We start from the raw sequence: 20,791 nt of genomic DNA, 5'->3' as shown, positions 1-20,791 counted from the left end.
CACGCCATTTTCCCTCTGTTTGTCATCGTGGACTCCCTTTGATCTACGGACAAATTGCGTGGAATTAGACGTTGACACCAGTTCCGGCCGTCGAAAAAGCACTGGAATAGTGTAATTCGGGTTGGCCAAGAACCACACAAAGCATGAGCGCAGCCGTCATCAAGGAGATCGCGGGCTGTCTCCAGCGCAAGCAGAGCGACCGGCTGGCGCAGATCCTCTCGGCGTCCTTCGATTTGACCGTCAATGAGACCGACATCGCGCTCACGGGCCAGTGCCAAGCGGCCTTCACGGGCGGCTTGCAGGCGTACGCCAAGGTCATGGCCGCGCTCTTCAAGTCCAAGCGGCATGCGCAGAACGGCCGGTTCCAGCAAGCGTACGACGAGCACATTGCTGGCTACACGTACGTTGCGCTCTTCCTGGACTTTGGTCTCATGCATGTGCAGCGATTTTCTCGACATTTACCGCGAAGAGACCAACTGGATCATGCCCGTGCTGCACACGCTCGTGTACGATGCGCGCATGCTCGCACTGAAAGCGGACCTCGAGATCTCGAACGAGCGCGGCAACCAAGTCCAGGACACGCTGGTACGTGGTGCGCCTCGCCTCTTCGATGCTATCGCGACGCGTAGCGAAACGCCGAGCAAAACATCAAGCGCGCGTTCTCCATGTCGAGCAACGACCGCGCGTCGCCCGAGCTGAGCAAGAAGCCCGGCACGCTCTACGTCGTGAACCAGCTCTTCAAGATCTACTTCCAGCTCAACACGATCCCGCTCTGCCGCAACCTCATCCGCGCGATCGACCTCATGGACTTCAACCGGTTCGAGAAGCGCGACCAAGTGACGTACATGTTTTACGTCGGCCGCATCAACATGTTTGAAGACAACTACGTCAAGGCCGAGACGTGCCTCATGTACGCGTGGCAGCACTGCCACAAGCAGTACAGCCGCAACAAGCGGTACGCCCTCGATCCGCGTCCTATCGATATACATCCTCTACGTAGCATGATTCTGCAATTCCTCGTGCCCATCAAGCTCAGCTCTGGCACCATGCCGTCGCCGCAGCTCCTGGACGACTATGCGCTCGACGAGTACAAGGGCATTGCCGACGCGATTCGCGTTGGCAACGTCGCGCTCTTCAACCAGGTAGAGACGACATCGACGATCATGTTGCGACATGTCCTGGGGCTGTGTCTAGTCGATGGCGCAATACCAAGACAAGTTTATCCAGCGCGGTGTCTACCTCCTCATGGAGAAGCTCAAGCCCTTCGTCATGCGCAACCTCTTCAAGAAGGTGTACCTTGTCCGCGAGAAACACAACCACGTCAAGCTCACCGACCTCCAGAACGCGATCGCGTACCTCAACATGTCGGAGATCGACATGGACGCGCTCGAGTGTCTTCTCGCCAACCTCATTTTCAAAAACTACATCAAGGGCTACATCTCACACCGCCTCAAGGTGCTCGTGCTCTCGAAAGTGACGCCGTTCCCGCCCATCACTGACGTGAAAAACTAAGTCCCAAGTATAAACCAAGTCGAAGCGTCATTGAATCGTCAGTGGCGGCCAAAGACGTTGGTCTGGAGCCACGGGTGCTGGATCGCGACGGCCGCCGTCACGCGCAAACTCGGGTCGACCGTCAAGAGCGACTGCAGAAAGTCGATGAAGAGGTGGTCGGCGCAGTGGAGGACGTGCCACAGCGACGTTTTCGGGGGCACTGGCGACCGCAAGACAAAGTCGGCGTCGAAGTACTTGGCGACGTCCGGCGACGACCGCAGCATCGAGGTTGGGAATGCGCCGAGGATGCTCATCATGCGTCCGAGGAGCGAGACCACCGAGTCGTTCGCAAAGAGCACGTGGCCCGTGTAGAGCTCGGCCAAGATGCACCCGAGCGACCACACATCGACTTTTTCATCGTAGCGGCGGCCGAGAATGACCTACACTAGGTAGTATGCACGAGGAACACCCAGCGAGGCAGTACCTCGGGCGCGCGGTACGAGCGCGACTGGACGTAGAACGTGAGCTCGTCCGAGACAAAGGACGCCGAGCCAAAGTCGATGACCTTGATCTCGCATCTCTGAACGCTCTTCATGACAATGTTCTCGGGCTTGAGGTCGCAGTGCACAATGTGCTGGCGGTGCAGAAACGCAAGCGCCTCGAGACACTCGAGCGCAATCTTCTTGAGCCGCGGCAGCGTAAAGTACGCGCTGAGGGCGGACGCGTCCGGCTGCGTCCGGACGAGGCGCGAGAATTCGTACAAGTTGTCGCGCAAGAGCTACCCGATACGTTGTAGTATCAAGGTATCAAGTCGTCGTACCTCGGTGACCAAGATCAGGTGCTCCTTGTAGTAAAAACAGTCGAGGAGGCGCAAGACGTGGACGGCGTCAATGTCGTCGACGCTGTTGCGCATGTACTCGAGGACGCGGATCTCGTCGAGGCCTTGGTCAAAGTACTCCTTGTTGTTCTTGATGACCTTGAGACACACGAGCTGCCCCGTCCGCGTGTCGGTCGCCTTGTACGTTTGGCTAAACACGGCCTCGCCAATGAGCCCGTGGATCTACGTAACGTCAAATATCGAGAAATGCCGGAGCGACGCACGCTGTATTGCCCGCCGAGGAGCACGCCGGCGTGGGCTTCCCACTCTTGGCTCGGCTCAAAGCCCGTCTTGTTCTTCTCGCGCACGATGCGCAGGCGCATGGTCTCGTACTGGATCTCGGCGTCGTCCCCGTCGTCGTCGTCGTCATCGTCGTCGTCTTGCAGCGTCTCTTCGTCGCGCAGGACGGCGGTCGCATCGTGCAAAAACGGCGCATCGTCGTCCTCTTCCATGTCCATCTCAAACACCTTGCTCGCATCGTGGTCGTCGTCGTCGTCCGAGCAAAGCACTTCATTGTAGAGCTCGTCTTCTTTGCTCTCGTCCTCTTGCGTAAAGGCAAACTCGTTGGGCTGGCGTGGCCAGAGCGCAGAGACCGGTTCGCCGTCCTGCGAGTACGTACCTGGCGACATGCTGAGCATGCCCATCGAGAAGCTCGGCGAGTTGGACGCAAGCGAAGCCGACATGGGCGGCGGTGGCAGCAGCGCCATTGCAGGGATCGCGACGTTGGACGACGACGCTGGCTTGTGCTGCGGCGGCGCAAAGGCGACAGGAAAGTCGTCGCCATCGTCGTCGCCCATCAGCTCTTGTTGGCTCGACTGCAACTCACCAAGAGGTACCACGTTGCTGTCGAGCGCGGACAGCGACGTTCGCGTCGGCGTGCTGCTCGGGTAGAAGAGCAGCTCGTGTTGCTGCAGCTCGCACAAGAGCGCTGGATCCGACGAGATGGCTTCAAGTGCCCCCGGGATCGACGAGATCTTTTGCAGGACGCGCTCGAGGAGCGACACCAGCGCTCTTGGGTCCTCGCCCGCGTCGCCGCCGGCGTCTATCGATGGCACGCGGGCGATCGCTCTCCTCGGCGGGTCGGTTGCCGGCCTCCTCTCTTCCTTGCTGCGTCCTGCCTGCGTCGCGTCGGGCGCAATCCACATCGCCCGAATTATGCCACCTTGAGGTTTGGTCGTGGCGAATAGTATTGCATTTTAGAGGTAATCAGATCTTAAAGTGCGAACAATTTGATCCATTGTGGGAGGGACTCGGGTCCTTGAAGTTGGACAACCTGTCTGGCGGATCGATGACTTGGACAACCTGTCTGGCGGATCGATGACTAGTCACCAACTAAAGGATACAAAGGACGTTGGTTAACAGCAACAAATAAATACAGAGCTCAGTTCTTAGCCGATGGCCGGGAATTTGCAAATGGGGCACTCGGCCTTCTCGACGAGCCACGGATCGATGCACTGCGGGTGGAAGCGATGGAAGCACGGGACCATGCGCGCTTGGGCGCCGACGGCGAGGTCTTCGAGACAGATGGAGCACTGGATGGTCTCATAGCCCGTGGCCTCTTTGTGGCTCTGGAGCATCGTTTCCCTACACAGCACGTCGCACGCGCGTGCGCCAGGGTGGATCGACGTACGTCACGGTCACGACAGGCAGCCGGTCAATGTCGCCTTCGCTGGCGCCATGGGATTTGGCCACGTTGTGGTCGTCGAGCTGCAGCAGCTGCTCGTAATCTATAGAACATCGCGGTGAGTCGCACGCCAAGGTCGGTGGCAATCGTGCTACCGTTCGAGTCGAAGTCACGGTCCGTGAGAAGCAGCTGGAGGTGGGCGCGGGACAAGAGGAGTTGCTGGCGCTCGCCCCGCGCCGACGACGGCGGCTCGTCGTCCATGCACATGGCCACGACGTCGTACGTGAGTTTCAAGCAGAGCGGCAGGCCTACGCAGGCTTGAGCACACAAGTGTGGCAGAGGCAGGCGACGTACTGACGACGGCGAAGGCGGCAGCGAGGATGTGCGAGGTCAGCGCCATCACACGGAGGAGCCAGAAGACGATCGCGTGCACCCCAAGGCAGAGCATGGCGGCGGCGGTGCCCGACTGCCGCGCGCTCTCCGTGCTCGCCATCGCTCGGCCGCGGCGCTTCGAAAAATGGTGTGTTAGACACGCGTGGGATACGGCCTGTCTGCACGTGACGTTACTTAAGCCTACTTTTCATACAATGATCCAGTCTAAACGATTGCCAGCGCTCGTTTCGTTAAATAATAAACCATGGAATTTCCAGCGACCTTCGATGCTCTCGTCCTCCCCAGCTGCAACGTGCAGAAGCGTGTCAAAAGCTCGGAAGAAAGGCGGCATGCACCCAAGGTCGTTCTCGATGGCCAGCGCGCGTGCTGGCGTCAATATCGACGGGCAAACCACCCTGTTAACGACTCGGTACCATACAAGAAGGCAATCAGAACTTACATTGTACGACGATGGAGGCGTCGTCGCAAGGTTTACCTCGGTGCAGCTGCTGCTAGTACACAGTACTCGGCGGCGGCCAAAGCTCAAGCCGGAACATAAACCTGCGCCGTGGACGGGTCCGGATACCAGTGTCGAGATCGCTGAGAACGGCAAAGGAACAAGCGGCGATGGCGTCAGTCCGGATTTGCAACCATTTTGGCCAATCACCGCGCGGGTTAGGAAATGGCTGTTGGCCCCGGGGTACGACCAACTTTGCATCTCTCTCGCTTCGCACGCGACCGACGGAATGAATCCGTCCGAAGTCCACGTCCTCGTCGTCGAGGACGATGAGTTCACGCGCATGGCGACGATCGACATCCTCATGAGCATCGGCTACCGCGTGACGGCGGTCGAGAACGGCGGCGACGCGCTCACGGCCATGGTCAGCGCGCCCATGGGCTTTGACCTCGTGCTCTGCGACGTCATGCTGCCAGTGCTCACAGGCATCCAGCTGCTCGAGTGCGTGGCGAAGGAGGACAGCCTCGCCCACATTCCCATCGTCATGACCTCGTCGAACGAAGAGATGGACGTTGTCACGTCCTGTCTCTCGAAGGGCGCGAAGGACTACCTGATCAAGCCGATCCAGTACAACACGGCCAAGACGCTCGTGCGCCACGTGTGGCTCGCACGGCAGAGCCACATGGAAGGAATGCGCCTCAACACGGCCGCGACGCAGAGCGTGTGGCGCGACATTGAGGTGCTCCGCACGATCGGAAAGGGCACGCATGGCACGGTCGTCATGGCCCGGCGCAAGCATGACGGCGCGATCGTGGCCGTCAAGCGCGTGCCTCTCTCTGCCGCGAGCGAGAGCAGCCGCAAGCAGGCCGACAACGAAGTCATCTTGCTCAAGTCGCTCTACCACGTCAACATTGTCCGCTTCTACGACAGTTTTGTGCTCCAGAACGACGAGCTCAACATTGTCATGGAGTTTTGCGACGGCGGCAACCTCCGCCAAGTCGCCAAGCTCCGCACGAAAGCGAACGCCGGGTACTTCCCCGAGCCGCTCATCATGTCGTGGTTTGCGCAGCTCGTGCTCGCCGTCTCGTACATCCACGGCAAGAACGTCTTGCACCGCGACCTGAAGGCGCAGAACGTGTTTTTGACGCGCAAGCACGTGGTCAAACTGGGCGACTTTGGTATTTCCAAGGCGCTCGCCGGCGACGACACGGCCATGACGTCGGTCGGGACCCCCGAAAGCATGTCGCCCGAGATCTGCCGCGGCGAGCGCTACGGAAAAAAGTCGGACATTTGGTCGCTCGGCTGCGTCCTCTACGAAATGGCAATGCTCGCCCGGCCGTTTGAAGCCATGACGCTCCAGGAGATGTTCAACAAGATCTGCCTCGGCGACTACCCGCCGCTGCCGCCTTTTTTTTCAAAGGAGCTCCGACTGCTCATCCAGCTCATGCTGCAGCAAGACCCGAACAAGCGCCCGTCGATCGAAGACATTTGCCGCTTCCCGTTTGTCCAAGCCCCGATCCAGGCCTTCTTGGCCGACCACGCGGTGGAGTTCGAGCTCGCGCTCGAGACCGAGGCCAAGATGAACCAACCGGCGATTGCGCTCAGCGGCGTCAACCCGTTCCTGCCGCAAGCGCCGCCACAGCAGCCGCTCGCAATGCCGTCGCCGCCGCCCGACAGCAGCCTCCGCGAAATTGCGCTGTCGTCGCAGGTCGTCGGCCTCGCGGCGCCCGAGCTCGCGAAGCACGGGGACGACTACAATGCGTCGCACCACCGGTCCCACGCGCTCCAAGAGACGCTCGCCGACCGGCTGCGCGCCCGGACCCACGTCGCCACGCACCGCCTTGGGTACTTTTCGTCTGTGGCCCATTGTGCCCCGGGGCGCGAGATCGCAGCCGCATTCGTGCGCGACTACCGCGAAAACAAGGCCAACCCGCTCAAGCCCGAGCGTGAGATTTACGACATGGGGCTTGCGGCCATCAAGGAGCTCGTCTTGAGCGAAGCGCTGCACATTGTATCGGCGCAGCACCCGCGGGCGCTCGAGCGGACGCTCGAATGGACGCGCGGCGGGCCGGTGGAAGATGCGCTCTTCCGCTTCCAGGTCGACGAAGTCGGCCAAGCGCGGAACCTGCGCTACATTGCGTCGCACATGGACGTGAGCCCGATGGAAGTCTGCCTCGAAGCGCGCGCGCTCGCGGCCGAGCTCCATAGCCACGCCAAGTTTCCCCACGGCATTGCGCTCAACTGGTCGTACCCGCCGCCGGACGTCGACTACTCGGGCGCCGGTCTCTACCGACTCTTCCTCAAGACGATCGCCAAGCTCCAGCTCGTGGACCTCGCCAAGCTCACCACGAAGGACCGGCAGACGTTCTTCATCAATATTTATAACACCATGGTGCTCCACGGCGCGATCGAGCTCAGCGTGCCGCACACGTCCGACCAGTACAAGGCCTTTGAGAAAGACATGGTCTACCGGCTCGGTACGTGTCTCCTTGTTGTATCAAGTTGATACAATATTTGGTGTAGGGGGCCTGACGTTTTCGCTGGCCGACATTCGCCATGGCATCCTTCGCAGCAACCGGAAGCCGCCCTCGGCGTTCTGGGGCCGCCAGCTCGAGAACCACGACCCCCGCATCGCGTACTGCTTCCGGACGCGCGACCCGCGGTCGCTCCTCGCGCTGCTCGAGTTTTGCGCGCCGTTGGCGACGCCGACCGAGGCGGTGATTCTGCGGCCCGGTCGCACCGACACGGACTTGGAGCAGGCGATGAAGGCGTACTGCGAGCGCCACGTAAGCGTCGAGACGGTGCCACGCACGGTGCGCCTCCCAAAGCTCTTTAGCGTCTACCTTGAGGACTTTGGCTCGTCCGAGTCGGAGATGCTCGGGTGGCTCACGCAGTACATGAAGGAGTGCCCGCCCGACATCATGCTCTATCGGATAAAGTACAACCACGGGATCCTCGTGTAATCGACGATCTATCTAATGCAATATCGTTTGCGTGGACATAGAGATATTACTATATAGAGAGCGATTACAAGATGGTACAGAACGACTTCTTCTCTTTGGCCGGGCTCGGCTTCTTGGTCGTCGGCGCCTTCTTGGGCGCGTCCATGGTGCGGATCTCGCGCACGACCTGGAAGAAGCAGTCTTCGTTCTGGATGCGCTCCTTCGCCGACGTCTCCATGAAGGGGCAGCCCCACTCGCGCGCGAGCGCTTGGCCTTCGGCGAAGCTCACGTCGCGGTTGCGCTCGAGATCGCACTTGTTGCCGACGAGCACCATCGAGACGCGGTTCGTGTCCTTGGCGCGCAGGATCTTGTCCTTGAACGTCTTGATCTCGTCAAACGTCGTCCGGCTCGTGATGCTGTACACGAGGAGGAAGCCCTTGCCTTCGCGCATCCACTGGTCCTGCATCGTCGTGTACTCTTCCTGGCCGGCCGTGTCGAGGATGTCGAGAAGCGCCTGCTTTTGGTCGATCACGACCTGCTTGCGGTAGCTGTCCTCTACATACAAACGGTCAACCTTCCAGCGTCGTTGCATCTTCCCGTACCGATCGTCGGGTCGTAGTCCTCGAGGAAGTTGTCGGTGACGAGGCGGATGACGAGCGCGGACTTGCCGACGCCGCCGCTGCCGAGCACCACGAGCTTGTATTCGCGCGAGTCGGCCGACTGCATCTCTTCTTCTTGTGAGCGAACGACTCAGTCAGTCCAGAAACCTCTCACAATCCATACGTCAACGATCAGACCGGCACCAATGCCAGTGCACACCAGATGGAGCGGGTGCGTAAACCTCTACGTTCTTATAACCTTGAACATCGCGTCTACGCGGTCTCATCGTCGCAGAACGGGAAGATGAGGACGGTTTCATATATGGTGCTAAATGGAGATGCCATTGCAGCTTGTCGTCGTGAGGCGGCAGCTTGTCGTCGTGAGGCGGCAGCTTGGACATCGACGGGTCTCTCGATCCGACGACTCCGCTGCACAGTAGGACGCGCTGCACAAACAAGCAGCGTCTAGGGGCATAGACCGTGGTCGACAAAAGTTGGTTGCACGTGGAATACAGTGTATGGAGTTGTCGCCTCCTCGCCACGAGGCAGTTCAAACTCAGTGTGGATGCTCGAGCAGCCAATGTACGACGCGTGAGAGCTCTCCACAAAGGCGCGGAAAGAGAGTCCAGGAGACTCTCATACCCACGCCGTAGCGACGTTACGATGTCATGGCGCTTATCGTCGGCTCGTTTTGCGCATCTCTCTGTATTCCTCTGTTTGACTGCGATCGCGCAGACAACGTACGCGTGGCCGACATGTTCGTTAGCATACCGAATCTGTGTGCTGCAGGCTCTCTGGGTCATCATCAAGGGCTCATCCACTTGGAGGTGCGTCATGCGCGCGTCGCATGAGTCTCTGCGACGCGGACGCACCGCCACGCGTGAGCGATGTGGGAACAAGCGCCCGGGATGCACTTGTATGAGCCTACGGCTCTCGCTCCTGCGCTAAGCCCAATTGCTGGGATGGTATCCTCGTTGGCGTCCCAATGCGCGGACGAGCTCAAGCTCAACACCTTCTGAAGCGGCCTCTGATTGGTCCGTGACGGTCCGCGTGCATGATTGGCTGCACTGGTGGTGGAGTGCATCATGGCCATGCCACGTGGATACTTCTAGCTTCGATCTTCGCTTTTTGTATCTTCGTTTTTGCCTTCGACTATCGAAGGGACTGATAAAGATCGCAACAGCCGCTCGCATGGACAGCACCAGCGACGAGGACCGGGACGAAGTGAGCGCGCTCGTGCACCCAACGACAGCGGTACGACGGCGTCGCACCATGCTTCGCTCAGGCGCACGTAGGCCAAGCGAAGCCATCGGCGGGTCAAGTCCATCGGCGTCGGCGGGCGGCTCGAGCTCGCCAAGATCTCGACCGACCAAAAGGTAGTCCATGGCACCGCTAGTCCATTCTGGTTCACGCTAGCATGCGCCAGGTGGAAATTCTCGAGACGGAGCTCCAGCGCCAATCCAAGGCGCTCGAGGAAGCCCAAGAGGAGACGCAGCTCGCAGCGCGCATTGGCCAATCGCTCCTGCTTCAAAACCAAAAGCTCGACTACGAATGGGAGTCCAAGCTCGCCACCGTACGCTACGCGCATTCAGCCATGTATGTATTGACACCATATATGCAGATGACCAAGCAGCACAGCGACGACACGGCGCGGCTGCAGGTACGCCCGCGCTCGCCTGTATTCTGGATCGACGTCCATGCAGGTGCTGGAGCGCGACCTGGCAACACTGCAGCACGACTACAACGCACTGCGGTCGGCGCGCCTGCACGCGGACGCCGAGCTTGACCACCTTCGCATCGAGAACGCCGACCTCAAGTAACTTAGCATCGTGCCCGGGTCGATAGTACTTATCATACTGTGCAGATGCAAAGCCAAGACAAACATTGACGATCTCTGTCGACTGCAGCAGCGCTACCAAAAGCTGCAGCAGCAGTACCGAGAGCTGCAAGCGACGGTACGCCGTACGACGCCCTCTGCCGCAAGCTCATCCTTTGCGCTAGCACGAGGCGTTGCAGAGCGACCACGCTACTGTGTCGAGCACCGCGCAACGAGCATTGCACGACCTCAAGTCGGCGCGAGAAGCTGCCCAGCTCGTAAACCATAATCTTCACCATCCCTTCACATTATACCCTGCTGGACAGGCGGCCAAGGTGCACGATGCGAGAAGCCAGCAGCTTTCGCACTTGACGGCCGAAGCCAACAACGCGCGCGCTTTGCGCGACAAAATTGCGAGCTTGGAGCACCGCCACGCGCTGCAGGCGGACGCCGTCCTGAGCCTCGTACTACCGCTCATGGCTCGCTCGTCGTCGTGGCATCTCACATGCACCGTAGACCGAAGAGAACTCAGCGCTGCGGGAGCGCGTGGTGTTGACGACCGACCAAGTACGCGTATCGACGCACTGTCTACGATGGATATACTGTCCTGTAGATACTCACGCTGACGAACGAGCGACACATCATGGCCGAACGCCTCGCGCACGAGCGCAACGTGTCCGAGGGCTTGATGCAAAAATACGAAGAGTACTTGCAGCGGTCCCCCGTGAGCCCGCGGAGTCCGCGCGACGGCTTCTTCGCAAGCGGATCGCCTTGGAAGCAGCGGTCGCTCTTCCACGAGCTCTCGGTGCACCTCCGGCACGAGTGCAAGCCACCGACCATGCACTGGACCGAGTGGCTCCTTGCGCACTCAAAGGCTGGACTCGCCCGGCTCTGGATGGTCCCGTCCCCCGCCAGTCTCTGGCGCGCTCCACCGTACCCGCTCTGGAAGGCTACCGCCGCTTTGATCGTCGACTGGCGACTCTACTGGATCGCGCTCACGAGCTGGGCGTGGCTGCCGTGGTATGGCCTTCAGCGCAGCCTCGAGGCGTACGTCGACCGCCACAAGGCGCGTCGAGCCTAGTGACCCAGTCGTCTAGTAACAGACTGCGTTTCTAGCGAAATCCAGCGCTGGAATTGTGGCAAGGTTGTCTGTCAATCCAGCGCAAATACTGCACCGTATTTTTCCGGATACGGCTTTCCGGATGGCAGGCCAGTAATTTCTGCGGCGAGCAAACCAAGCGCGGGATGTCGGAGGCCAAGGACGCGAACCTCTTTAGCGACAGCGGGTCCTCGGACGGCGGTAGCCCGAAGAAGGCGCCGGCCAAGACGGCGACGACGACGAATGCTGGCTCCGACAACGAAGACATGGCGGACCTCTTTGGCTCGGACTACGACTCGGGCGAGGAAGAGTTCAAGGCCTCGTAGGCTGCCTCTCGTCATCTTGCCACGAGGCTCACGCACATGTAGCGGTATCAAGGAGTCGCCGATCCGGGATGAGGATCGCGACGTTGCGCCGACGCGGGCCATGCCACGCGAGGTGCCCGATGCCCACCACGACGAACTGCAGATCCCAAAGGCGCCCAAAGCGCCCAAGAACACGGACTACTTCTTCACGCGTCCGCCCAACATTCTGCGCTTCGTGCCCGAGGCGTATACACAGGCTAGCATTCAGAAGGAGAAGGAAGAGACTGGCGACGAAGGCCTCTACCGCAACTATGTGCGATGGCGGTACGCGACCGACGCCGACGGCAACGTCCTTGTACGTCCCATGCCCACATCGACGGCGACCGATGTAGCATCCTAGGTGGATCCGGCGACGGGGCGGCCCCAGCGCACGTCCAACACGCGCATCGTCAAGTGGGAGGACGGGACGTTCACGATGTTTGTCGGCGACGAAGCGCTCACGCTCACGCAGCAAAAGGTCGCCAACTCGTTCGTCTTTGCGAACGAGCAGTCCACGGACGAGACCGTCCTCGAGTGCCACGGCTGCGTCTCGAAGAAGCTCACGATCCGCCCGATCGCGACCACGTCCTCGTCCCACCAGAGCCTCAAAATGTCGATGCGGGCGCGTCACAACAAGGCGGTTGTCCGTATTCAAGAATACATTTCCGAAGTCGATGGCACGCTCGACAAGGAGCAGCGGGCGAACGCGCGCCAGGAGAAGATGCGTCTCCAGAACCGCAAGAAGCATCGCGATGGGTACGAGTACGACCGCGACCGCTCGAGCCGCATGGACGCCGGCTTCCTCGAAGAGGTACTACCGGCAATCCTACTCGACGGATGCATCCTGCGGGTGTAGGGCTATGACGGTGTCGAGTACGACGACGACAACTTGTCTGCAATCAAGCAGCAATATGGCGGTCGTGGCGCGGCCAAGAAGCCGGAGAAGCCGCTGAGCAAGCGGCCGGCGGCCCCGCGCCCCGGCGGCCTCGACGAGTACCGCATGAAGCAGCGCAGTCGGCAAGAGTCGGACGAGAGCGAGCCGGACGACGACGACGACGACGACGATGACGAGGAAGAAGAGATGATGCGCTCGTCAAGCGCCAAGAAACGCCGAACGTTCGTCGACGAAGACGAGTCCGACTAGTCATGGGACACAATGTACTGCCATTGCCAATAATATCGTCTTATCTCCATTGCTACAAGCCACTGGTGCGCTTCAGAAAGAGAGCCGAGTCGAGCAGACCCGAGTACGCGTACTGGAGGTAGTACTGGTCGGCGTCCGTCCAGCCACTCTCCCACTCGTTCCAGCGCGACTTCATCCGGATCGCCTTCATGTAGCGGTAGATTGAGAGGTCGGCCTGCGGCAAGACGAGCAGCAGCGTCTCGGGCGGGAGCTCGGACGCGAGCGTTGCCAGCGACGCGTCCAGCTCCGAGATGGCCGCCACCTGCGCGCGCTTCCAGAGCTGCACCGTGTCCATGTACAGCTTGGGATCGCGGCTCGGTGCGACGTCGACTTCATACCACAGCAAGTCCTTGGTGCACGCGTCGGGCGTCAGCGTCAGCGCGTCGTAGGTACCGACATCGGTGGGCGGAGCATTCGTGACGGCGCTCGTCAGCAAGTCGTTGAGGTCGCCGCTCGAGTAGAGTGCCCATGGCTTGGGCAGGGCGCTGGCGCCCACGCGTCCAAAGTGCTTGGTCGCTTGCGGCAGCTCGTCTAGCAGCGTCGTGTAGGCGCGGCTGCAGAGTGGCGGCGTCGGCAGGCCAAGGCAGAGCCCGTCGCGCCGCTTGAGCTGGAAGAGCCGGAGCGCGGCGATCGCGTCTTGCGCCGAGTCGTGGCCGCCCTCCATGTCCTGGATCGTCTCGTTCAAAAATGTGCTCGCGAGCGCCTTGAGCGACGGCTTGAACGGGAACCCGCGCTGGTGCGGAAACAAGATGGCCGTGTCAGCGACGCGACGGTGCACGAGCCGAAGCGCCTTGAGGTCGCTGTCGAGCGAGTGGCCAACGAGCAGCGTCGAGGCCGAGACGAGCGAGAGCAAGTGGGCTTGGACGTCGTCCAACGTAGTCTTGACGTCGGCGAGCGACTCGGCGGTAATGCCGCTGAACTCGGTGTGGTAGTTGAGAATCGTGCTCCGAGGTTTCACAAGCGTGTCGTAGACGGTCTCGCCCTGTGCGTTGACGACCGTCACGCGCGTGAGCTCCGAGCCGAGGTCCGTCTCGCACATTTCGCAGTCGAGGGCAAACAGCCTCTCTTCGTCGGCGTCGTCCTGCGTCTCGTCCTTGCGCATGGTGGCTTTGTACACGTCCATCGAGCTGTTCTTGGTCGCCTTCATGAGCAACTGCTGCTCGACTGTCGCGTCCATCGGGTATCCGTACGCGATCATCTCGTCCGGCGTCAGGATAAAGTCGTCGAGCGTTGGCTCGTGGGTCCAAAGCGACGGCAACGATGGTGTTGTCAGCGCTGCGTTGACTTTGGCCGCGCGAAGCACCGTGACCTTGAGCGCCCGCTTCACGAGAGGTCTCTCTGGGTCGAGGGATGCGAGGCCGTACTGCTTGTCGAGCATATCGTTGGTGCGGAAGACGCGCAAGCGGTCGTCTTCGGCCAGGAGCACGTCGATGGCCGTCACGACCTGCGGCTTGGACGCGTCGTCGTCGGCTCTTGCAAACGTCCAGTGCAAGTGCAGGAGGTCGCCGTCGAGCTTCCACTCGCCCGACTGCTGCGTCGTCTTGCGGAAGAAGGCGCCGGACGGCTGCAACACGACCTCGTCGGTCCAGCCGCGCGACTCTGACGTGTACTGCGCTAAGAGCGTGACCTCGTAGCCAGCAAAGAGCTCGTCCGGTGAAAGCAGACTAGGGCAACATGCGCTGTGAATATGGAGGTAGAGACGGAGAGATGGTACTCGAGGTCGGTGGTTCTGAGAGGAAATCGAAAAAGCGACTCGGAGAGCGCGACTTCCTTGGGCTTTTGCGACGCCTTGAGCGCCGTTGCCGACGCGAGACCGCAAGGCACCGTCGAGCACGACTCGAAGAAGGGCAAGGCCACGTCCGGACTCGTGACCGCCCGGCCGAGCATGTCGGGGTGCACGCCCTTCGCCAGCACGATGCACACTTTACTTGGGCTCGCAACACCGTCGTACGACTCGAGGAATGGGCTTCCGTTACCGTCGCCCTTGAGCGTACTGGTCACGATCGTCTGGACGTCGTCGATCGCGAGCCGCGCGTACACCTGCGCCAACCGCGCTTCGGCGAGCCAGAGGTTGAAGTTGAGGAGCACGCGACTGCTGCGCGCTTGGTACGGCTCGCGAAGGACGCGCGAGAGCTCCTTCTGCTTCTCCGCGGCTGAGAACGAGTCGTGCTTCTTCATCGGCGGTTGGTCTTTGGGCGGCGCAGGCCGAGCGGGCTCAGTACGGCGACGCTTGTTCTCAGGCGAGCGTGGTGGGCGCGGCTCCGCGGGCTGCTGACGCTTCCGCGTGTCGAGCGAACGATCGGTGGGTGGCGTCTGCGCGGTCACGGCCACAGCTTTTGCAGGCGCGTCAGGAGCGACTTGAACGGCGACCACAAGAGGCGCCTCTGCAGGAGGCGCTGCAATCGCCGCTTCGATGGGCGCCTTCTTCATGACCGGCGGCGTCTCTTCGATGATCTCGCCTTCTTCTTCGCTGCTCATGCCATCGTAGCGTCCCATCTTGCCGTCGGTCTCGTTGGGGCCAATAACTTCGTACTACGTTAACCGAAATTCGAAGCAAGCAAAACACTGTTTCAGATGAAAACGCTGTTTCCGATCCAAACACGATAGGATCGCGGGTCCATGAGCGTTTGAACCCTTTGAACCCTAGAGAGCTTGAGAGCTACTTGCAGAATGGAGATCGTACTATAGCGGAAGGCTGGAGGCCATATTCATTTCCTGGCTCTCGTTCCCAGAGACCCATATCCATTGCTCCTCGTCATCTTCGTGCCTCTTGTGCTTCCGTCGTCAATATATACGTCTCGGCTCGATCATCCATTGTAGGCTCATTCCCTCGTGTCCATCATGATTATTTGGGATCGTACTGTGCTACGTGAGGTCGTAGTCGACTACCTTCGACAAGGCGCCAATGTTGTTGAAAAAGCAGCGAAAGAGTAAGCCGCGTTTTAACGAGAAGGGATTACGAATTAGGGTTTACGAATTCCAGAGACAACACATGAAGAGGACGAGTCGATGCAGTTTATGTGAGGTTTCTGAAGCATGGACAAGCGGACATGCGAAATGTCATCCTCGGAAATGGTACTCGTCCGGCAGAAAGTGAGGCGATATGACTCTTTGACGGGTCGTCGCAGTCGCGAAAGACGACTTCTCGGTGCCGGAGTTGGTGGAGCGATCGTTTATCACACACGGCATTGAGGTCTTAGTCGAGTCTATGGGCACTAACACCCGAGCCGTCGCTTTGGCGCAACGAGGTTTGTCTGCTTGGGACAGTGCATACCTCATCAAGTTTTGTGCGCTCGAGATGGGTGCGTGTAGTAGTTCGCGAGCAGGAGCTTACAACTTGGCCGACCGGCGTAAGCTCTTACAGTTTGGTTCACCGGCGTCGTACTCGACGCTTACCTAATGTTTTGCCGTCATGAACATTTGGTACTGGATGTATTCTTGGCGATCCTGGACACTGAGTGGGAACAACCGCAATGGCGAGCGTCGACCGGCAGCCATCGACCAACGGCGGTCATCTCCTCGACAGCCTCGCGGCTTCCATGGCCACAAATATATTACTTCAGCGACGATCAAGGGCGCTGTCGAGCAGAGGCGGTAGCAACGGAGCCACCCTGCACCCATCACGCTCCACGACGAAGCATTTCACGACGATGACGAAAGCGTTGAATGCGAACAAAGCGCGACAAAGATAAATTCCGAGCCTCTGGCGACGTCACCCGTACGCAAATCGACGCTTCGAGTCTCGCAGCACTGCAGCATTTCACAAGCTGATTCGATGATGTCGCCGGTGTGGTGGACGACGCTTCTCGCATGGGTCTGCCTCCTGACCGTCGCAGCTCCCAGCAGCCACGGCACCATTGGCAACGTGCCGATCGACGCCGCGTACGGGCCCATCGACGCGGTGTACACGTGGGTCAACGGCTCGGACCCGATCTGGCAAAAGGAAAAGGCAAAGTGGCACGCCACGTGGCGCAAGGAGCACAACGAGCATCCGACATTGACGTCGTCGGACGAGAACCGGTTCCGCGACAACGACGAGCTGCGCTACTCGATCCGGTCCCTGTACATGTACGCCCCGTGGATCCGGCACATTTACATCGTCACCGACGGCCAAACACCGGTTTGGCTCGACCGGTCGCATCCCCATGTGAGTATTGTGCCGCACGCGGCGTTCTTTCGCAATGCGTCGCATCTGCCCACGTTCGCGTCGCCGTCGATCGAAGCCAACCTCGATTGGATCCCGGAACTCTCGGCCAATTTTTTGTATCTGAACGACGACATGCTCCTCGGTGCCCCGGTCTCGCCCCAAGACTTCATGAGTCGCAACGGCACGCAAAACGTGTACCTCGCGTGGGAGGCGCCAGCGTGCAGCGACGAATGCGCCAACTGGATGCTCGGCGATGGGGTGTGCCACCGCGCTTGCAACACACGAGCTTGTGGGTTTGACCACGGCGACTGCACCTGCGCGTCACCGCCCGTGGTACATGGCGCCTCTTATCACGAGGCGGATGGTAATGAACTCGAACTGTAGGTAAGCGACGACTGGACACCGATTTGCTCGGCCCCCGAGTCGCCTTTTCGCTCGGGGTGTGCACCCGGCTGCGACTGAAGAGACCTCGGTGACGGCCACTGCCAAGTGCATTGCAATGTGGCCGAGTGCGCGTTTGACGCTGGCGACTGCGACCCCACAGCACTCGATCTCTTGCCGCGCGTGACGTGGAATGCCTCGGTCAACGACGCGGCCGTGCTCTTGGGCGCTCACCGCTCGGTACTTGTCGTTGACGACATAGGGTCGGTCGAGACAGAATTTAGTGCACTCGTCCAGCACGCGGCCGTCCTCCGCTCGCGGCTCTTTCTCTTTTTCAATCGCACGGTCGACGAGACGATCACGTTGACATTGCGATCCTCCGCAAAACAAATGCGACTGCGTGTTGTGCCACGCGGCGTTGCACTAGCGTCGCAAGGCTACGCCGTTGCGCGCCGATCTTCGCTGTCCCACTTCGATCTCGATCTCGCAGCGATCAGCATCACGCCGGCGTTCCAACCGCAGCACTTGGATGCGACCATCTATGTGCCATTTGCTTCCTTGCCCGACTGGAGCGGCGACACGCGCTTTGCAGTCGACGATGGCACGGCCATTTCGTGCCCGGCTATCGACACGGCGTCGTCTGCTACGGCGTTAGCCGAGAGCCATTGCACGCTCAACGCCTCGGGCGTACTCGTGCACGCGCGTCCCGGCAATGCGACGCGTACGAGCGTCTGCCTCTTCAACGGCGGTCGTCGCAGCTGCATCGTGCTCACCGCACTTTCTACTGTGCTTGCGCCGACCGTGCGCACCTTGGCGCACTACGCGCTGCCCAAGACAACGCACGAGTGCCACTGGTGGGCGTGGTGCAACGCAACGTATGCGACTCTGGCAGAGAGCTGCACGACGGCCTCGACCAAGGCGCGCATGGCCAACGACCCGTCGGCCGCCAAGGCCAAGGCCATGACGCTCTGTACACGCTTTGGCGCCGCCCACGGTCCGCTGTCGCGGAATGCAACACAGTTGGTTCATGACAAGGTACATCATACCGAATGCGTCTCTCCTCGTATCATTTCCACTGACCTGCCGGTGACTAGATGTGCCGCATCATGCGCACGAAAGACCAACAGCCATTTTGGCTCGATCCGTGTCGTCCACGAGACGTGACGTCGGACGAGGAGATCACGTTCCTCGACCCGTTTGGGGACTCGCTCAAGCACGTCAACACGCTCTTTGATGCTGCGTTTGGCAAGGCGCCAGTGCCGCGCCGCGTGCCAGCGCACATGCCGTACTTTATTCAAAAGCGAGTGCTCTCGGAGCTCAAGGCGCACTGGCCGACGCAGTTCAATGCAACGTCGTCGCACCGGTTCCGGCACCCGAGGGACATGCAGTTTAGCTTTGCCTATATGCACTATGTGGCGAACCGTCGGCTCTTGCACCCGCCACAGTCGGCGACCGAGCTCATCTCGAGCGTCATCGACATCAACCAGAACGGTCTCCTGGACCAATATGAGGTGCGCAACCTTCTCGGGCTCTTTCCTCAATCCTCGCACGCGGTGCTATACGCGTTGCTCGATGACTGCCACCGCGCAACCAAGAGCTCGTCGTCATTGCCGCTGCAGCTCATTGCGGCGCACTGCCCCGGCCTTGAGCGGCGTTTGGGCCAAGTCGACGCGCGAATGCTACCGCCGACGCACCGCCGCATGTCGCAGGAGCAAGTCACGTTCTTGATGCTGGGTCGATCCATGACCGACTACGTGCAGCTGTATCGTGCCCGGTCGCGCCGGACCAAGTTTGTGTGTGTGAACGACGACATAAGTAGCCCGTCGCCCGTGGTACGTCCTTGAGCCACTCGGTATGTTCTCATGCGACGAGTAGCTTTGCGCGATGCTTCGAGACTTTTTTCAAGTGCGCTGGAGCACGCCGTCGCCCGTGGAGCTTACCATCGAAGGGTCGCTCGTCTCGGAGAAACGCCGCTTCAAACCCACGCTTCACCACGACGTGGTGTACAGCGGCTTTGTCTGGCCATACGAACTCGCATTTGTCGGCGTGCTTGCTGCAGGGACCTTGTACGTTGTCGGGTCGACGCGCAGGCGGAGTCGCTCGTATCACCCTTTGCCTCCGCAGTAGGACAACAATCTAATTTAATTTTCTACGACAATGTAGTACTGTCTGGATGAGATCCCTGTCACCAAGGGCCACAAAAATGCACGCTCCCAGCTCTCCTTGCTTTCACGTACCGGTACGACATCGTCTGTGCGCTGCGGAGAGCCTACGCGACGAGTGAACAGAGAGGATGCCATGCTATGTCTCCTGGTCTACTTCAACAGGAGTATCCAATGACTAGACCCTGTCGTGTCCGCTGTAGACACTTAAGATATCAGGCTCAAGTGCAAGACGTTGGGGAATGGCGACAAAAGCGTCCGTGGGTGGAGTCGGCGCAAGCATGGCATGGCATGGCACTCGTCGCGTAATGCAATTACACGCAGAGCCATTAGCGTAGAGGCACGACACCGCTCAGTGTGTATCGCTTGCACCTCCCTACTCTACGATCGACTCGATGTCGACGTCCCTCGCCCGCTACGAGCGCGCGGATTCGCTCGGCTCGGACATTGTCATCTCACCCGTGCCTGAGCTCTCGGACGAAGACGAGAAAGCGGCCGACACGGCGCTAGTCACGACAGCCTATCGGTACAAGAAGGCGACGATCATCGTGGCAACGTGCGTTGTGGGACTCGTCGCTGGCGTAACGATTGCGGCTTTTGCATCGAGTGGCGGGAAGGATGCTGGTGTCGGCGCGGGCTTTGCTGTACGTCCTTCTTCTCTTGTTTGTGTGCCCATCCAAGCTGTAGGATCAAGACCCGTGGACGCCAATGACCACCGCTCCCATCTTTGCATATGCCACCAACGATGGCAATCGTACAACACACAATTAACGAGCTAGTAGTATGATCAAAGCGCTGCATGGGCACCACGCATATGCATCCCGCACGTGGCTCCTCGTTGGTCGAAATCATTGGGCACCTCTGCGCTTCCTACGGTCCTCCTCGGCGGTGGCATGCTACGCGGCGTATCTGGGGCCCTACAATGCGCGTCGTACTAGCACTACGCACGCTACAGAGCGACCAACAAGCTGCGACTACTTCTGCTCACCCAGCCGTGGCGTCTATGCTTGCTCCGCTGCATTGGGTTCAACAAGGTACTCGGTCATCCTCCAACCCTCCGTAGCGCGAGATCAAATGCATGGCCTTTGGCATGCTGGAGCTCGTTCGACGCCCCGCGTCGAGGACATTCGCCTCACCCATACCTTCCTGGGCGTCGTCGAGGCCATCGCATGCCATGGGCGTGTCTTGACGCGGGTCGCTGGCCACGTGTGTGGTGATCTTCGTCCGGATTTGTATCCGGTCGCTTCTTCGGCCGGCGCGCATTTTGGCCAATCAGTGCGCTGCCTCGAAAGATTGG

The 20,791-nt window shown here is 60.1% G+C and overlaps 10 protein-coding genes across 10 annotated transcripts; 6 read left to right on the top strand and 4 right to left on the bottom strand.

Annotated features, from left to right (window-relative positions):
* Positions 1–143: 143 nt before the first annotated feature.
* On the top strand, positions 144–1,512 carry SDRG_10066 (hypothetical protein; the record flags this gene model as incomplete). The annotated part of the gene is made up of 5 exons (XM_008616038.1): positions 144–400; positions 444–585; positions 630–955; positions 1,001–1,142; positions 1,195–1,512. The coding sequence occupies 5 exons, from the start codon at positions 144–146 to the stop codon at positions 1,510–1,512; spliced, it is 1,185 nt and encodes a 394-aa protein (XP_008614260.1).
* Positions 1,513–1,550: 38 nt separating this feature from the next.
* On the bottom strand, positions 1,551–3,513 carry SDRG_10065 (CMGC/DYRK protein kinase; the record flags this gene model as incomplete). Its single annotated transcript, XM_008616037.1, has 4 exons — positions 1,551–1,931; positions 1,976–2,269; positions 2,312–2,551; positions 2,593–3,513. 4 exons carry the CDS (start codon positions 3,511–3,513, stop codon positions 1,551–1,553), a joined length of 1,836 nt encoding a protein of 611 aa, XP_008614259.1.
* Positions 3,514–3,756: 243 nt separating this feature from the next.
* Positions 3,757–4,485, bottom strand: SDRG_10064 (hypothetical protein; the record flags this gene model as incomplete). Its single annotated transcript, XM_008616036.1, has 4 exons — positions 3,757–3,952; positions 3,999–4,095; positions 4,148–4,300; positions 4,347–4,485. 4 exons carry the CDS (start codon positions 4,483–4,485, stop codon positions 3,757–3,759), a joined length of 585 nt encoding a protein of 194 aa, XP_008614258.1.
* A 625-nt stretch (positions 4,486–5,110) lies between these two features.
* Positions 5,111–7,784, top strand: SDRG_10063 (NEK protein kinase; the record flags this gene model as incomplete). Its single annotated transcript, XM_008616035.1, has 2 exons — positions 5,111–7,298; positions 7,345–7,784. 2 exons carry the CDS (start codon positions 5,111–5,113, stop codon positions 7,782–7,784), a joined length of 2,628 nt encoding a protein of 875 aa, XP_008614257.1.
* On the bottom strand, positions 7,767–8,526 carry SDRG_10062 (Ras family, other). Its single transcript, XM_008616034.1, has 2 exons — positions 8,366–8,526; positions 7,767–8,318 (listed from the first exon to the last, which is right to left on the bottom strand). Exons 1-2 carry the CDS (start codon positions 8,487–8,489, stop codon positions 7,849–7,851), a joined length of 594 nt encoding a protein of 197 aa, XP_008614256.1. The 5' UTR covers positions 8,490–8,526; the 3' UTR covers positions 7,767–7,848.
* A 986-nt stretch (positions 8,527–9,512) lies between these two features.
* On the top strand, positions 9,513–11,355 carry SDRG_10061 (hypothetical protein). The gene is made up of 10 exons (XM_008616033.1): positions 9,513–9,616; positions 9,658–9,738; positions 9,789–9,935; positions 9,984–10,022; positions 10,066–10,178; positions 10,227–10,317; positions 10,364–10,456; positions 10,505–10,642; positions 10,695–10,745; positions 10,792–11,355. The coding sequence occupies exons 1-10, from the start codon at positions 9,554–9,556 to the stop codon at positions 11,257–11,259; spliced, it is 1,284 nt and encodes a 427-aa protein (XP_008614255.1). The 5' UTR covers positions 9,513–9,553; the 3' UTR covers positions 11,260–11,355.
* Positions 11,356–11,423: 68 nt separating this feature from the next.
* Positions 11,424–12,765, top strand: SDRG_10060 (hypothetical protein; the record flags this gene model as incomplete). Its single annotated transcript, XM_008616032.1, has 4 exons — positions 11,424–11,599; positions 11,646–11,937; positions 11,983–12,432; positions 12,478–12,765. 4 exons carry the CDS (start codon positions 11,424–11,426, stop codon positions 12,763–12,765), a joined length of 1,206 nt encoding a protein of 401 aa, XP_008614254.1.
* SDRG_10059 (hypothetical protein) lies at positions 12,744–15,334 on the bottom strand. The gene is made up of 2 exons (XM_008616031.1): positions 14,519–15,334; positions 12,744–14,468 (listed from the first exon to the last, which is right to left on the bottom strand). Exons 1-2 carry the CDS (start codon positions 15,298–15,300, stop codon positions 12,818–12,820), a joined length of 2,433 nt encoding a protein of 810 aa, XP_008614253.1. The 5' UTR covers positions 15,301–15,334; the 3' UTR covers positions 12,744–12,817.
* A 1,248-nt stretch (positions 15,335–16,582) lies between these two features.
* SDRG_10058 (hypothetical protein) lies at positions 16,583–19,505 on the top strand (the record flags this gene model as incomplete). Its single annotated transcript, XM_008616030.1, has 5 exons — positions 16,583–17,284; positions 17,336–17,373; positions 17,416–18,367; positions 18,427–19,164; positions 19,208–19,505. 5 exons carry the CDS (start codon positions 16,583–16,585, stop codon positions 19,457–19,459), a joined length of 2,682 nt encoding a protein of 893 aa, XP_008614252.1. The 3' UTR covers positions 19,460–19,505.
* A 331-nt stretch (positions 19,506–19,836) lies between these two features.
* On the top strand, positions 19,837–20,334 carry SDRG_10057 (hypothetical protein; the record flags this gene model as incomplete). The annotated part of the gene is made up of 2 exons (XM_008616029.1): positions 19,837–20,138; positions 20,182–20,334. Coding segments are annotated over 2 exons (386 nt in total), but the record flags the coding sequence as incomplete, so codon positions are not given.
* Positions 20,335–20,791: the final 457 nt, after the last annotated feature.

The sequence above is a fragment of the Saprolegnia diclina genome, assembly GCF_000281045.1.
Source record: "Saprolegnia diclina VS20 unplaced genomic scaffold supercont1.33, whole genome shotgun sequence".
Taxonomy (NCBI): domain Eukaryota; phylum Oomycota; class Saprolegniomycetes; order Saprolegniales; family Saprolegniaceae; genus Saprolegnia; species Saprolegnia diclina.
This window is presented reverse-complemented; position numbering and strand designations above follow the sequence as displayed.

Excerpts from the sequence above, each read along its gene's own strand:
- SDRG_10062 (XM_008616034.1), bottom strand. The coding sequence starts at position 8,489 with ATGCAGTCGGCCGACTCGCGCGAATACAAGCTCGTGGTGCTCGGCAGC. Across the intron at positions 8,319-8,365 it reads GGACTACGACCCGACGATCG|AGGACAGCTACCGCAAGCAG; the intron begins GTACGGGAAGAT and ends GTTTGTATGTAG.
- SDRG_10061 (XM_008616033.1), top strand. The coding sequence starts at position 9,554 with ATGGACAGCACCAGCGACGAGGACCGGGACGAAGTGAGCGCGCTCGTG. Across the intron at positions 10,318-10,363 it reads ACCGAGAGCTGCAAGCGACG|CACGAGGCGTTGCAGAGCGA; the intron begins GTACGCCGTACG and ends CCTTTGCGCTAG. Across the intron at positions 10,643-10,694 it reads CGGACGCCGTCCTGAGCCTC|ACCGAAGAGAACTCAGCGCT; the intron begins GTACTACCGCTC and ends CATGCACCGTAG.
- SDRG_10059 (XM_008616031.1), bottom strand. The coding sequence starts at position 15,300 with ATGGGACGCTACGATGGCATGAGCAGCGAAGAAGAAGGCGAGATCATC. Across the intron at positions 14,469-14,518 it reads CTCAGAACCACCGACCTCGA|TCTGCTTTCACCGGACGAGC; the intron begins GTACCATCTCTC and ends ATGTTGCCCTAG.